This window comes from Melitaea cinxia, chromosome 2 (genome assembly GCF_905220565.1).
Source record: "Melitaea cinxia chromosome 2, ilMelCinx1.1, whole genome shotgun sequence".
Lineage (NCBI taxonomy): Eukaryota > Metazoa > Arthropoda > Insecta > Lepidoptera > Nymphalidae > Melitaea > Melitaea cinxia.
The window spans coordinates 17,013,223-17,031,188 of NC_059395.1; the positions used below are offsets into that span (position 1 = coordinate 17,013,223).

Below are 17,966 nucleotides of genomic sequence, written 5' to 3' on the forward strand. Positions count from 1 at the left end.
ACCGCAGAGGATTAATATTATTGTTTTTTTTTGTTTAGTTAGTTATAATAAAAATTTGCTATCGCAAAACGCAAATTTAGAATTTCGTCACTGACCGCTAAATGTCAAAATTAATAGACATTTCAACTAAAAGCGCTTTACAGTCATATTTAAGTTATGATAACCAGACTTGTACAGCGCTTTTAGCTTCCATAATAAAATGAAGTGTGACTAAAGCACTTTACTCATTTAGCTCAAAGCGCTGCACAAGTTCATACAATAAGGCAATTGTGAAATTATTATTACGCATACTACTAATATCATTATACAAAAAAAAAAAATAAAAACAAAACTTGGAACGGAATGGACTTTTCGGAATTATTATTTTTGATATTCATATTAAAATCGATTTTAATTTTTTTGAAGTAAATGAAGTTAATAACTTTTTCATTTAACAAGTCCCACGATGTAAACATTTTTTTATTATTCGGTAATTAATATAATTACAATTAAAAATTTCACTGATATTACGATTAAACTATACCTTATACGTAGCAAATAATATTATGATCAAATAACATTTTTAATAATAATAATTATGTTAATTATTTCCTGTTTACAACAGTAATTAGCATTGTTTGAAAAATACAACCTTATATACTTGGGAAATTTAATATACTTTTTTAAAATTTTTGTAGTGATCATATTTAAAAAAAAAAAATGTCCAATTTAACAGATAATTAAATACACCAATAAAATCATGACTACCTTAAATTATAATTTTTGTATATTATTGTTATTAAGTAATATAATAAAACATATATAACTAAGCATTTATAAATAACAATCCTCGTTTAGTTCTAAATAAATAAACTTAAATATATATTCATTTCGTATTCTATGAAATTACAGATTACACAATAAAAGTGTAACCTATACATTAGTCTACATTTATAAATAATTTTAACAGTAGTTTATTAAAACTACAATAAGGATTTTTTTTCTTTTGTTGTTGCGTCATTTTTTACGAACAGCCAGAGTTCATTCAGTTTAATTTTTTATATAAAACCTATTTCGAACGTCACTTTATAATTATGATTGAACTATTCAAGATATGTTTATTTTTTGTCAACAACATTTATTTGAATACATAAACTCGGTTTCTACATTCATAATTTCGTTCGTTTTTTAAATAGTAGAACCGAGTTGGTATCGATAAGTAAAGGACGGATGGTTTGTTAAATGCAGTTTTCGAAGTAAGTACTTGTGAATAAAAATAATATTTAAAAAACTCAATAAAAAAAATATCTGTGTTTTCTCTATAAATAAGAATTGAACACTTTAGAAGGGCCCCATTTAGCAAAGACCTCCAACTTGAAGTTGGCAACATCTAGGGGCCTTGACTGTTAAAAATGACATTTTGATCTGTCATTTCGAATATTTTATAACACAAACAGGTTTAAATTATTCTCTTTCTTTGACATAAATTTGTAATCTCACAAAACCAGCATATTTAGTAGAGTCAATTTCAAAATAACAAAACAAATTCAATTACTCGGATGTTGGCAAATTCTAGAGGAAGCTAGAATTTAAAAGAAGAAGAATATTTTATAGAATAACAATAGAATTTTTTTTTATTTATTTATTTATACCCTCAAAATTTCACTTTTATTTCAATCAAATATCTATGTATTTTTAAAGTTAATATAAGGGGGTTTACAATTCATTTTAATATTATGTATATTTTCTTTCTCAATAATAGTGTATATTAATAAATTGTAAGTAAATATTATGCAGTAAACGATATCATTTTCACGTCTAATTTGTGGTTAACCGTGCGTGACGCGTTCCACTCACATGTTATGTTTTAATAAATTCAATGTTAAAGTAAATAACATTTAAGCAAAAACAACAAGTTCGAATTTTAAATACATGTTCCTATATTCAAAAAACTATTTTTTTTGCTTACAAACATAACGAGAGCTTTTTTGAGTACAGAAAAAATCTTTTTTAATTGGTTTTAATGCGTAACTTTATTTTGGAAAAAAATGCTTTTTATTTGAAGAAACAATGACAGATTTCTATATAGCCTAACCAGGATACTTTAATTTCTTTTTTTTAAATAGTTCTTTGACGTTTTACTCATAATTTGATTTTTTTCGTAAAACTAAAACTAAGCAACCATAGATCTGTAAATCTGTCTCTTTTTCAACACAAAAACATTCTAAATATACGATAAATAGTAGTCATTAATGATAAAAATTACTTGGTATACAATAATGGCTGATGCTTCAAACGTCTGTGAATCGTGAACAGCAAGTTGTTCGGAAACTAGATGTTGGACTTGAACCGTGAAGTCTCACCGTATCTGGGTGGTGAAACATTCGGAGTTCCTTCTCGGCTTTCTGTTCTAAATCTGCCCATCTGTAAGCAATAAATTTACTATAACATGACTATTTCTTTTAGTCTAGTACAATGTCCAAAATTGAATTGTTCGTATCTAAATCAAAACGATTTCTGAATATAGGTACTGGCAGAATATGACGACGCCTTGGTGCAGCAGTCACAGCTGTTGTGCTGGCGGTCGAGGCTTTGGTCCCCGCTAATGACAAATATTTGCCTAAGCCATATGGATATTGTACTATATAGATTAGGCGTTTGTGTAATTTAAGTATTCCCGGACACAGGAGTTATCCTATGATTTACAGTAAGTTTTTATTTATTTTTTACTATTTGGTATTTGTGTAAAGTTAAAATAATTACTTATTTTCACTAAGTGACAAATTCTGGTACAATATTCAGCAACGAGTTTTTGAGGATGTATTGATAACGTTTTCTGTAATTGTAAACAAAATGCTAATTATTACTTTTCTTAATAATAATTAATACACACAAGATTTTATTCATTCAATTTCTTTGTTATATATACTAAATCTGTTATTAAATCTTATAACCCAATTTATTATGTGGTTAAAATGATTTCTATTACCTCTGTACAGCGAGCGAGAAGGCCTCAAGTACGTTACTGTTGGTTTTTGCTGAGGTTTCTAAGTATGTCGCTATTTTGTTTTCTTCGCACCAACGTTTCAACTGATCATACGACACTTCCCTATCCTTTGAAGATACATCAGACTGAAACAAAACTTTCATGTTAAAGCATACAGCAGACTACGGTTTCTGAACTTCAGAATAATTTATGTAAAAAAAGAAGCGAACAAACAAAAGTTTTATTTCATACTTCATTGACGTTACATTCAAAATATTATAATATTTAATTTAATCGAAACGATAAAGTTAATATAATAAAAATTAATTGCTAATTTTTGTGTTACTATGTGCAAAACTAGAGAGCGACTGGAAGTTTTCTAAGGAACAAAAAATAAAGAAAGTTGGGCACTAAATTTGAAAATTACAGAAAACGTAACGAGTATTTATGCTTCACGTGTTTAACACTTGGCAACACAGGACAACATCCGTCAGTCAGTCATCGTTCAAAAAATAGCATGTAAATTTGCCATTGTATATATTAATTCTAAAAAATTTCTTAATCATAGTATTATACCCTACACATTTGTACATTAACTCATAACATAACTAATATAAGAATTCATATTTTTAATACATATTATTTGTAACATATTAAGTATAACTAAAGAAGTATTATTAAAATACATTCAACAGTGTGGAAACAGTGTGATTACACCAGTAATAAAAATTATAATTATGACGTCGATATTTATACATGTTATCTAATGTACACAGTATACTAAGATAATTAAAACATCTAGCCTTTTAACAAAGTATTTTTAAGCCCCTATTGTATAGATATACATGCACTTATTTTTATTTATTTAGTACTTTATAGAACACTTTAATGAGTATATCAAAGAAAAATTCAATCTATAAACGTAACATTTAAAGTAATATCATGATGTCTCATTTAAATCTTGACTAATATGACTGTATGTTGATAGAAAACAAGACAAAAAAAACTGCCTTTTCAGCTTCAATATCAAGTATATTAATAGTTTCCACATAAAGAATTTCAAAATATCTTAAATTTACAGAAATGTATTTGTTACATTTCTAATCTAATATCTAAACACTATTATTTTAATTAAATTTATCTATAATATTAATATTATAGAAACAATTAAACATAATCGATACCTTGTTTCCGACGACAATAAAAGGAAACTTCTCAATCCCATTCTTAACACCAGCGTAATGTAGGAACTCATTCAACCAAGTCTTAATATTATTGAATGAACTTCTGTCGTCTATTGCATATGCTAGTATGCAAATATCTGTACCTCTGTAAAATGGGGTTCTCAATGATTTGAATCTTTCCTGACCGGCTGTGTCCCATATCTGGAAATTAGAAAATAATTATGTATCTGTAATTAAATAAATATAAAATATTACATTATTTAATCAAATACTTTTTTGTATAATTATAACGTTATCTAATATGTATTATAAAGAGAAAAGATCTTTATTGTTGAATGTTTGTAATGAATACTCAAAATAATACACGCGGTCGATGCCACGGGCGTAAAGCTAGTCCGTTCATATGCTACTATAAAAGATGTTGGAGGAAACAGAAAAATGCATATTATGGAAGGTTACTTAATAATAAGTTTGATTTTACTTCAATATCCTGTATACTACTTATGTAATCAATTGGAATTCAACAAAAAATTAATGTTGATTAAAAACTACTCTTAATTTAATGTTGAGTAACACTATTTTAATAATTGATATAAATCTAGTTTTAATGTACTGCAGATTTGTAATTACAAATGTGAACAGTGTTGCATAAGACATTAAATTTTAATTATTATATTTAATAACAGAAATATAATGAGACAAAAGCTTTAAAAGAAGAATAAAGAAATACAATGTTGCTCATCTATCTATATAATTAAAAATGAATTGCCGAAATGTATGTCAAGTGACTTATGTAAATATTGGAATAAAGACGTTATTATTAACAATAACGTTAGTATTTTTTTTTTGTAAATATTTAATGCCTAAACAAAACTGAAAATAATTTAAGTAACTGTTATCAAGTCATTAAGACTTATTGTAAATGACGATACAATTCAGCCTGTAACATCGTACTGCTGGGCATATACCTCTTTTTCCATGTAAGAGAAGTATTGGAGCTTAATCCACTACACTGCTTCACTGCAGATTGATGAATAAACTCTCCACTATGAGTAACAATTGGTATCAGGTGTCTTCTATAATAACGACCGGGAACAACAACTTAACATGCTGTCAGAGGCCTGATGTGGAGACCAACAAGAACAGATATCCAAACGGGAAAGAAATATTTGTACTAATATAACTATCCATCTCAAGCAGGAATCAAACCTGCAAACTGTCGGTGTTTTAGGCGACTACACGTACCATGACACCAAGGAGATTGTTTGTAATTTTATAAATGACATTGAATTTTAGCTGCTGGTACTTTTGTTATTATAATACAATTTTGGAAATAAAATTTTTCATTTAATAGTCTTATAACACAAATTCAAAGTGTTGATAAGTTGTGAGAAACTAGTTAGTATTAAAAGATCAATGAAAAAAAAACTTGAATAACATTATAATTCAATTCAAGGTTGGTCTTGTGTACAATGATAACAAATTCTAGAATGTTAAATATTTAATTAATTTGGGCTAATTAACTAGTTGAAGACTCTTAAATTTTAATTTTGGCATAGTAATAAAATTTAGGGTAATATCAGTTACCTATTAGGTTAGTAATAACGTGTGTATTTATTCTCATAATTATTTTTGTCCTCGAATCATTATATAAAAAATTACCTGCAATGTATACTGTTTTCCATTGACATCTATCATCTTGTTCATGAACTCGACGCCTATCGTGTGAAAATTGTGATCATCGAAATGATTCGATATAAATCTGCTCATCAAACACGATTTGCCAACTCCTCCATCGCCTAATATTACAATTTTCAGTAAAACGTTTTTGTTTGCCGTCCTCCCGTAACTCTGATCATTATCTTCAACCATTATGTGTTTGTTACTCTCATAATAGTCACAAGCACTGCTTCTTTTATTGTTACAGCCTTGAGTCACTGTAAAATCTATTTAATTAATGACTCGTCATAAGTATATAGACGAAATGTTCTAAGACAAGGTTTTGACGTAATGAAATATCAGTTACGAACTATTTTAAAATTAAAAAACTTATACAGAAAGTGCGTCACTATAGTTTTTAAAGTAATGGAAAAATAAATTTTAATTTTTAACACAATTAAATACACTACACAGCTGTTGTAATTAAACCACACAAAACCACAGATAAAATACACAAAGGAGTTGTAATAAGTTTGACATTGACGTAAAATGACTATTTACTTGATAGCTTTATTTGCTAAAACTTCATTAGAATAGAAATTTTTAAAATTTCATTTAAGCTTAGTTTGATAGTTATTGGCTGTTACAAAGTTTAGAATCTCTTATTTATGTATAGAGAAATTCTATTACCGTATAGAGCGCTCTCTATTGTCAAACTTGAGATACTAATTGCACAAGAATATTTTACTTTGGAACACGAGATGTCAGTAAGAAATGTTTGTTTTGCGGTTGTGTCTGTGACTCGCGAGATGTCAGTTCGCTCGAGTAAGTTTATTCCGCTTTGTTTTGCGGAGGTGAGAGGACATGGTGTGATTGTGATTGTCGGAAAAGCGTTGTGTTTAATGTTTTTCTTGTAAAAAGTATTTTTTGTGTGAATAGACTTTTTATTTTTTATCTTAAGTGTTTTCTTGTTTGAACTACAGCAGTGTGTGCACTTGAATACTCGGAAAATAGTTACATTTGCGCAATTGTGCGAACGACTTGATGTCAATAAACTTGTCGGTGATATTTTATGGGAAAGGTGTGCCGCGTCGCTAATACCTGTTCGCCGCGGGAGGGTGCATGAAATCGGGATGTTGGCGGAGGCCGGTGGCGCCTGAGCGGGTGGTGCCATGGTGTCGTAGATCGGTAGGTGAGTGGCATTTGATGGTGCTTGGGGCCACAGCAAGGCAGTGGGCTGAAGCGGCGCGCGGGGCGGCCTAGCGTGCATTCACCTCTGACCCGCGCGCGGGGCGAGCGGCGCTCAAGGTCGGTGCGCCGCCTGAAGGTCGCTGGTCACGTGACGCGAAGGGTGCCTACCCCGTCCCTCGTCTTGTAGCGTCGCTCCGTTTGTTTGGGTTCACTGTCGCGTACATACGTGAAGAATATTTTTGTTCGAATTTTTACTAATAAGAATATTTCACACATTACCTATCTTATATTTCAGATTTTAAATACACTATAAATTGTAATGTCTCTTCCATATCACGTAATCGTACGTGTTAAAACTTTCCGTAAAAAAATAAATCGTTTAATGAATTTGAATATATTATTAATAGCGTCCACTATTTTATATTGGTATCGTAGCTTCGAATTTGCATATGAACTAACGGTATACTATAGAAGCCCGATGACTACTTGAAATTATAACTTAGTATGCGATTATCATATCCTCGGCTGCACGATTCAAACGAACAAGGGTATAAAGTTTCAAATATCTTTTGACGAATGTCACGTAACGTTTAGTAAAAATGTATACGTCGGAAGATCGTTGTATTATCAGATTATTTTGATAAACTTAAATTTGTTGTGAGTAGGAAGCGCATTTTAATCAAACCGCTATTACACACAACGGTTCTATTTATAAAATTACTTATAAATAGAATTATAGTATTAAAAAATATTCACAGAAACAATACTGATAAAACTTATTGCATTTAGAAAATGACTACAGAAAAAAAAGTTTAAAATATATACATGCTATCAAACAAATCATGTGAATTCTTTTATAAAATAATTCAAATCCAAATTCCCAATTAATTTAACGAAATTGGCCGGCTATAAATATGTAATTTATGCAAAACTTGAAATAGTATAAGAAATAACGCCGGGCCCCACGGTTCACGACCAGACACGTTCTCGACATAAAAAGTTGTACACCAAGGTCGAAATTTTCATATATCAATTATAAATCCTTGCTCGATTTGTGTAACGAATTGTTTCCTTTATAAGTTTTTAAATTGAGTATTAATTAATATCTTTATAATTGTTTAATAACATTTTACATTTAATATTATTCTAGTGCATTGTTAAACTATAGGCTTTGTTTTTGTTGCACTGCTGGACATAGACCTAGCCAAGTTCGCGGCAGACATAATACGTTTTCCGCAATCCTTGTTCAGCCTACACTGGCAATCTTACGTAGATCTTCGGCCCAACGGACCGAAGAACGTTCCACGCTGCGTTTTTCAACCCGCGGTTTGCTCTTCCGGCCATCGGTCCTGCGACACAGGTGACCAGCCCACTGCCTCTTCAACTTGCTAATTCTGTGGGCTATGTCGGTTACTTTCGTTCTCTCGCGAATAGTTCTAATCCTATATTTCAAAGAGACCCTAAGCATAGCTCGTTACATTGCACGTTGAGCGCCATTAAACTCGTGGACCAGTCCCTACGTCAGTGTCCACGCCTCGGCACCGTATGTTAACACAGACAGGACGCATTGTTCAAAGAATTTGTCTTCAAGCATTGCGGAATCTTCGAAGTGAAGAAATGTTTTGTTTTTCCTGCGATATACTGTTAGGTTATCGTAATTTACTCTAAATAATTATTTAGATACTGTCTACTGTCTAGTTAACGCTTACACGTATGAGTTTTGTTCTTCAAGACCAGAAGATTATTCGAATGCTCAAATCTTAGAAGTGTTCGTAAAGCCCTAATTTGTGTAAAATAATTTATAAAAAAAATGATATCGTTATGACTGATAGCTTTAACAGCAACTTGGGCTAAAATATAACTTCACTTTGTTCAAACTAATTTTGTTTGAAATTGTCCTTAAAAATATATTTGGAGCCTATAATAAAATTGAAGAGTAGGTAAATGTTACAGAAACCAAAATGTTAAAATATACATAATTGAATTATGTTCAATGAATTCCAATTACATTAAAATGTCGATAAACTTAACAAAATTGTTTATAAATATTTATATACTTAAGTAAAATTAATAATAATATTTATGTATAAAGATAACCGTTCACATTAAAATTATACTATAAACGATAAAATTTCAATGACATAGGCACTGCCAAGTAATGTATCAATATGATTATACTACATTTATAAAGAATATATTTCGTCTAGACTGAGTTATCGTGTGGGATATGCGGGGCCGATGAAAACCCTAATAGTCGTACACTCGCTTGATACAGGTAAAATAGGGCTGACATCGCATTTTACGTAGAAAAGAAACTTTTATTTCTGCGTTGTTCATTTATAAATTCTTATATTTGTTAATTTTATTCTGAATCTAAGTTATTGTTAGTGTATAAAATTTAGATTTTATTATACTTTTTATTCTGGCATTCTTTATTTTCTTTAAAAAATATCTATCGATACTAATATAATAGAACTGAAAAGTTTGTTTAAACGCGCTAGTCTCAGGAACTTACTGGTTTGAATTTATAAATTATTTTTGTGTTGGATAGTCCATTTACCAAGAAAGGTTATATAACATCACTCGACGACCAATTAAAGCTGAGAACTAATAAGAAATGTTACGAAAACGGGAAAAAGTATTCTTTTTGAGAGCTTCCATTGCGTGCGCTGCTTAAACGGTTATGGCTACCCAAAAATAATGTATGATGGAAAAGTTCTAAATAAAAAGTCCGCGACAGCTTATTTCTATCTCTTCAAATTAACTCATAAGAACCTTATTATGGTAATCAGGTTTGTTCTAAAATAATGCACGTGAAGGTGGTTTTATAGACATGATATGAATCCCAATCAAAACAAAAACGTTATTCAATCACAAGTATTTCTTTTTGAAAAAATATCTTCAATAATTGTCTTAGAAGATATCATAGTTTTAAAATAACTGCAACGAATTTATAATCACAAAAAAAAAAATTAAAAGGTGATTCTATTGCATGTTTATTATCCAGGCATATGAATCCCTACGAATGAAAAATACTTCCTCAACAAGGCAATTTTATAATGATAATTTTTGTCTTTTATAGCATATAATTTAGACGCATAATAATGTAAAATCAAATGAAAAGACGCCGCGTTGCGCCGCGCTTCAGTGGAAGTCGCCAAGTAATGGTTTGAAAATATTTTAGTACGTTTTTTACAAATTAACGCGCGTGAATCCACGGGGCACCACTAGTTATAAATATATTACCTCGGTCATGCGCTCTACCAAAAAGGATAGAAGAAAGAATAGACAAATTAAAAATATCGTAGGTATAAATAAAAATAGACGCGACAACCTTGCGGCAATGACTTCTGAGATTTCAAAGGCGTTGAACCGTTTTTACGTTGATCGTACTACAAAATTAATTTCAATATTTATCAGTAATTCAATAACACTACTTATATAAAATAATACACAATAACAAATAATAACCATATAATTAACCAACTTCAAAAAAGAAGGATCTCTAATCGACTTTTTTGTATGTTCGTTACATTTATAACTTTTTACTTATTTAATCAAAAGCTGGTGCTTGTCACGTGTTCCCATTTAAATTTGTACGAGATCTGACAAGTACTTTTTGAGTTATTCCTATTATTTTTTCTACTTGTCGATGTAAATCAAAGTCGAATATTAAATAAACTAGGTAAAAAGTACAGTTAGTAATTTACTATGGTAGTACATTTGACGTAGGACGAATCCTGAGATAAAGGCGACCAGCCCTTCACCCTATTATATGATCATTGAGTAGGTACTGTACAATTATACACTTAATTTACTATACAAATTAAATCATTTGTTAGACAACTAGACACACCTTCATATGTAAATTTCAACATTATGTACGTGGGCTGCAACTGTATTGTCTATATAATATGTGGTTATAATAAAATCTGTGTCTGTGATACATTTAATTAAAATAACGGTATTGAATATAATGTAGGACACGTGTCGTGTACAGACATAGTGACACACACGTGCATTGTGTCAGACTATATATTAATTATGTTATATGTTTGTATAGGTCATACAGATGTTTGACTTGGTCTGGACGTTTGTGTTTGCGTTTATGAAATACCATGGTTCTCCTCCTATTATGAGCTATTAATCTTGAAGCTTTTATTTATATGTTGCAATTTTTTTTATTATGTTATCAAATTTAGCCACACATTTCTGAACAGCTTAAGAGTCCAATCATAACTGAAATACCTAAAGCACTATGCAGTATGTAGTACTTGACAGGATTTTAATTTTAGGCTCTTGCCTGGGACTCTAGTTTTTAAATAATAATAATAATAATAATAATAGTAATTTTATTTCAGACAAAGTCCATACAATTAAACAGCAGAATACAAACATAATTAAGAAACAGAGAAAAAACCAAAATTAAACATAGGAAAATAATAAAACAATGGATAATTATATCAAAATACACACAAATATACAATATTTAGTAAAGCTAATTAATTTTTAATAATTACTACAAAATTTCATATCGATCTTTATAAATTTTGTACAGCTTTAATTTTCTCTGTAGTCGTTTTTTGTTGTAGAATAAGTGTTTCCTTGACTGAGCAATTTATAATTGGTTTTCATTCTTACAAGTAGGTAATTAAAAATGGCTGAAACAGTAACTCAAACTTAATTAATCCCGAACCTTTGTTAAATGAAAAATGACTAAATTTGTCTGTGATTGTATTTTAATGTTTGTTTTAAATTATATCGACATCATCATTACAGCCTATACAGTCCACTGTTGGACATAGGCCTCCACGAGTTTACGGCAAAAATAACGTGAACTCATGTGTTTTGCCCATAGTCACCACGCTGGGCAGGCGGGTTGGTGACCGCAGTACTGGCTTTGTCGCACCGAAGACGCTGCTGCCCGTCTTCGGCCTGTGTATTTCAAAGCCAGTAGTTGGATGGTTATCCCGCCATCGGTCGGCTTCTTAAGTTCCAAGGTGGTTGTGGAACCTTGTTATCCCTTAGTCGCCTCTTACGACACCCACGGGAAGAGAGGGGGTGGCTAAATTCTTTAGTGCCGTAGCCACACAGCACGTATCGACATGATAAAAAGTAACTGTTATCGAACTCCAACTAATTAGCGAGAACTAAAAACCTATCTCGACTACTGTTATTTTTGTAGTGCAGTAAACACTTTACGACGTTGTACAAAAAGTATATGTAGGCATGTACATAGATTTAGTTATAATTATATTAGTTTAAGCCGTTATATTAATCTGTCTGTTCCTAAGGTGCCTATAACGATTTAATGCCCGAATTATATGTAACAGTCGGCTGATACAAATAAATACATATATATTTTTTGGTGGTAAATGTACAAACATATTACATATATACATACATACATACATATAATCACGCCTCTTTCCTGTAGGGGTAGGTAGAGACCACTTCTTTCCACTTGCTACGATCCTTACATACTTCTTTCGCTTCGTCCACTTTCATTATTCCCTTCATACATGCTCTTCGGTTTAGGGTACTCGTGATCTGGCCTTTTTTCAAGACGTCCCTTATTTGGTCTCGGAACGTCCGCCTAGGTCTACCCCTTCCAACCCGTCCATACACACTCGCCTTATAAATTTCTTTCGTCAATCGTTCTTTACTCATTCTCTGGACATGACCAAAACCATCTGAGCATACCTTTCTCAATTTTTGTCACTACATCTTTCAGACCAAAACCTTTTCTTATCTCACTATTTCTTATCCTGTCACTCAGTTTAACTCCTATCATACTTGTTAACGCTCTCATCTCAACTGCATTTATTCTGCTTTACATATATTAATAAATATATTATACTACCCGACCCACAGTGCAGTGAAATGTATGACGCGATGGACAAAAATCATAACACAGTTTTAATGCTGTAATAAACTATATTTTGTACATAATTTTGTTAATTTTGTCTAGTATAATAATTTTTAGCTTCTTTAATCTAATAACAATATTAAATATAAAATTATATTTATCTTAATTAAGGTAAAAAAAAACACAATATTCATTCTAACTTAATTCATCTACCAAAATAGCCAAACTAAATTATTTTAAATTAATTAAAACTTTCTGGCAGGCGAATCTCCCGTTGTAGCCAACCTCCGTGGCGTTGATCAAGTCTTTGGCGGCTACGACTAACTTCTTTCCACTTATTGCTCATATTTAAACAAAATAACCGACTCAGTGTCAAGAGTTCACTGCAAAGAGTGTCAGAGCACTCGGCTAAGTTCAAAAGAGAACAAATTCTCTCAAATACAGCTGATTCTCGACCACTTTTTTCCGTTTCAAACCATACTTCTACCAAATTACCCGGAGTTTTTGATAGATTTCCTTCTCTCTGAAAAAGATATTATAAAAAAAAGTCGCAAACGGAAGCACTTAAACTGTACTGAAAATTAAAGTATACCAATTTAGTAATAATAAAATGTTACAAGTATGCAATGTTATGCAATGTTTTTTTTTAAACTTTCTTCAAAGTTTTAAAATGCACCGAGTTATACTTATTTTCAATAGCAACTTTGGATAGATTCATACATAATTAAAGACAACGTATAGACTCAAAAACTATAATAATTTAAAGTACATACCTTGGCCTTTAATCTCCATAGCTGTTTGTTTATAAAAACGTTACACTTTCTTTTCACAATGCACTTTGCACAACAGACGATTTACGACTGATAAGGTAGTTAGCGGTATTCATTCAAAGTGAGACATTCAAAGTGTCATTATAAGCGAATGAAAACTATCCAGCTAATAAAAATTGGTGCTCGTTGTGTAGGAACTCATTATTTTTAAAACGGCAATACCGATTTGTAGGAAATCGAAATTTGTTTTTTTCTTTTTTGTCCTAGACTCACGGCACTGTGCGACCCGGCAAACGTTTTGCCATATATATTATTTTTTTACACGTAACACGAAAAGTAATCACCAACTTATCATATATTAAAAGCTTCTCCGTAACACGCTGCATCTTATGATATAAGTATATTCCGATCGGTTCTGTATTTTCGCAGTATAATCGAACAAAAGCCTCTCCATTTATTAGTATACATAACGCCAAAAAGCAGGATCACTGCAAACGGATATAAAGGACCGTGTCATATTAAAACATGTTTATATTTATATTAACAGATAAGTTTTTAACAATCTCTTTTTTATCAGATTCCATATCTTATTACAATTGTAACAGTTGTTTAATTGCGAAACGTGTGTCGAAATAGAATCTAGAATCAGTTGAAGTCATTGTTTACTCTGAACCGGATGGTTGCGATTAACTGATCCACAGTAATTAGGTTTTAATTTAACCGTTACTTGTTTGTGTAGTAGAAAAACTATTGTTAGGTACAAAATTTATACATATTATATACTAACTAACATACTTAACTAGCTAGCTGTTATTACAATAATTTTTTTTTCGCTCGGATCTTCCAGTAGTCTAGTGTTTTCGGGGTGAAAAAATAACCTTGTACACTTTCAAGGCTATGATTTATCCTAAAAATTTTCATCTAGAAGCGTTTAGGTGTCTGAATGTGTCTGTGATAGTCTGTCTGTAATGTTTAGATTCTATAAATCGCGTTAATAATGGTAAGTGGTGTATTATTAGATAGGTTATCTTTATGATAATGTTCTAAACCTATAGATACGTAGTTATATCCTAAGCACGTCTTATCAGTGCGAAGTGACTTGAACACACGTATAGTATAATAACACGGTGTATAAATGTACTGTATCAGATTTGAATCCACAATCACGTTTTAAAATGCAATAATTCTACACCATAAGGCTAAAACACATAGAGCGATTTTTTATTTCATTCAAAATAGATATATCAACGATATAGAATTATAAACAAACAATAATTATTATTTACAAACAATTATAAAATATTAACGATATAGAATATGTGATAATCAAAAATGAAACTAATAATAGCAAGTTTCAATAATTTATCTATCCCTATTTTGCCTACTTACTCTTTAGAGACAGAATTTTGACATTTTTCATACGAATTCTGTCAAAAATGTCGTTATAGAGCAAAATGATACGCGGAGCAACTGTAATAAGCGCGAGATGCGTGTAAAAACCTCCCAGATCTATATCTCATACTAAAATCGCTGTGTGGTCCTTAAATAACCATTAAACTGTATGCAAAAATGTTGTATCCTTGACATTATTACGTCAAGCGTTTTACGGTGCGTTAAAAGAAGACAGGAGGATATAAAAATCTGCAACAATACAAACTTCAGACCGCGTTAACGTATCGCGACCTCGAACATTTTATTTCAACAGAAATAGACTTGTTTTGACAGTCTCTTGGCATTTTGTCACTACCTTGATAGTCGATACAATCCGTATACTTGAATGCAATGGAATCTATACTACTACATTATTTCGGCTACAATATTATTCAAGTACTTGTGATTCATTGGTTAAATATTTTAATCACTTCCTTCATAATTATAAAAATATAAGATTCGACTTCTAAGTTCCTTCAAATGGGAAATTCTGTGGATGTAATAGATCACGTTTGTTGTGTAAAAATATCCTAGCCGATTTCTAAATTTGCCTTTTTTTTTAATATACGAGCTCGGCTGTCCAATTTCAAAACACAGTAAGGTAATATGTTCACATGACTCCTTTGGAACGAATAATGCTAAGAAATCGATTTCAAAAAATTTGTCCCTGACTGTTTTGAAATTGGGCAACCGAGCTATTTTGATAGACTCGTTACGTATGATAACATTTACGTAAGCACGGCTATAACTTACAATAACAAACATTCCACACCAAAATGTTAGTTATATAAATAGTCTCAACTTCATAATAATATATTAACAAACAAATCCATATGCTACATATACGTACAAGAACAAAAGCAAATCAATTCCTTGCACTGATAAATCGGCAGTAAATGCATTGTAAGGCGAATGAATTGCAAAAAGGTAAGGCTGTTCGCGACTGTACTCTCACTACTTTCACGTTTGCCTGTGTGCGTGAGTCGTCTGTGTGCGCGGCCGGTGACCTTGCTATCAGGCGGAAGCCGCGGCCGTATGAGTCAGCGCGTCTGTAGGGAGCAGGGACCTTCGTCTATTCCCATTTGGTTTCTAGACGTAAAAAAAATGTTGCGTAAATTTTAATGTTCCCTTAAGTGAAAAAATTATGTGTGTACTTATGTATGCACGTAAGAAGTAACACTTCATTGGCTAGCTAACTCACGTTGCAAACTTCTTCTTCGTTGACTAATTAACTTCAGGGTGTCGGTTTTTTTTTGTGACGGTGTGCGCGCGCATCCAAAGAGTTTACTCACAATTAATCACTAACGCGCCAAAAGAAGTATAACTTTAAAAGCCCTTGTTTTTTTACGTTTGATTTTCTAATTAAATTTACTTTATGATATGATAATGAGATAGAATCTGTGGTGCTGTCATTCCAATCTTGTTTACGCCAATAAATTAGGTTTTTAATTAAGCTAGGGTCTGCAACAGGTCAGAACGAACGTTACTGTTAAAAATATCCTGTTTTGTTAATTTTATATTGTAGATAATTTGGCTAATTATATTATTTTGTTATAAGTGGAAAGATAAATTACTCTTATATAGTTATAATGAAAAAGTTATAAATATGTGTCACGGTAATGTAATTTTAAACAAATACATTGAGAAGTGCAATAACAAAACGCCATTCTTTGTTTAAATTGAAATTTCTCTTTCAGTCCCGTTCCGATTGACTTTATTGAGGTCGCGTTTTTAAATAATGTTTTTGATTGAATTAAATTATTAAATTTATAATCGAATTCAGTTATTAATTCTTAATTATTAGTTTACTGTTATCTGTGACTCTTTATTTACTTTTTTCGTCTAAAAAAACTAACACAAGCCAGTATTATTTTTTCACAACGCGATGTGGAAATTCTATCATGTGTATTTAATCTCAGTAAAATTTTCAAATGAGATTTTAATAACATTTTTATAATGTTGGAACAAAAAAGTTATAGTTTTTTGTATCGTAAAACACAAAACTAGTTTATTTAATAGTATTTTTCGGGTCTTTGCACGCATTCGTTTTAATTAATTTGGTACATCGATAACTTTAAATGAAAAAATGTAGCAAGGTTTTTCGAAGAATATATGAATCTGTTTATTTCGAAACGGTTTCTCGTAACACTTTAATTTAAAATCCGGTTTTGTTAAGTTAATATTTAGTATGAAGTCAGAAACTAATACAAGCAACTAAATAACTAATATTGAAACTCCTCTCGAAGTCGAGAAGACTGAGTTTGTTGTATTGACGAACTTGATAAACTATTTCTTGATTTTAAATTTGTTGTTTGATAAAATAGTTCCGAAAGACTACGTAAGTATTTTGCAATTTGTCATTTATTAATTGCATTATAAGCGAATATAGAACCTACATATTGTGCTGACTAGCTCGTTGGCGCAGTTTGTAGTGACCCTGCTTTCTGCTCCGGGATTTCGGGTTCGATGCCCACCCCGAGTTCGGGTTTAATATATATTTATTTACATAATATGTAGTATTTATATGTATATATATCGAAAAAAGAAAAAATATGTAGCTATACCAGTCGGCTATTACTTATATATAACACAAGCATTAAGTTGCTTACTTTAGGAACAGACGACCGCGTATGTGTGTTGTAGATAATATATACAATTTTTTTTTGTGTTTTTATTAAGTTGTCCTTATTTTAAACAAAAAAGTAAATAAAAGATATATCGGAAGAACGGAAAAATGTGTGTAAGGGTTAGTGAAAATGCAAACTAACAATTTTACACAAATATTCACTTCAAATTGCCTTTAATTAATTATTTTAACTTTGTCTATTGCCAAACTGACCTACAATTAAATATTATAATAAGTTAGCAATTTTATCTTGCGAATGATTCAAAATTAT

General features: G+C 30.9%; 2 protein-coding genes across 2 annotated transcripts in view; one reads left to right on the forward strand and one right to left on the reverse strand.

Moving 5' to 3' along the window:
- Positions 1-1,985: 1,985 nt before the first annotated feature.
- Positions 1,986-6,021, reverse strand: LOC123661046 (ras-related protein Rab-9A). Its single transcript, XM_045596061.1, has 4 exons — positions 5,812-6,021; positions 4,150-4,350; positions 2,969-3,111; positions 1,986-2,403 (listed from the first exon to the last, which is right to left on the reverse strand). The coding sequence occupies exons 1-4, from the start codon at positions 6,019-6,021 to the stop codon at positions 2,271-2,273; spliced, it is 687 nt and encodes a 228-aa protein (XP_045452017.1). The 3' UTR covers positions 1,986-2,270.
- Positions 6,022-6,594: 573 nt separating this feature from the next.
- The window catches only part of LOC123666066 (nuclear hormone receptor FTZ-F1 beta), a 45,024-nt gene continuing 33,652 nt past the window's right edge, over positions 6,595-17,966 (forward strand). The window contains exon 1 of the mRNA XM_045600276.1: positions 6,595-7,000. The gene's annotated coding sequence lies outside the window, so the exon portion shown is untranslated. The remainder of the gene's footprint in view (positions 7,001-17,966) is intronic.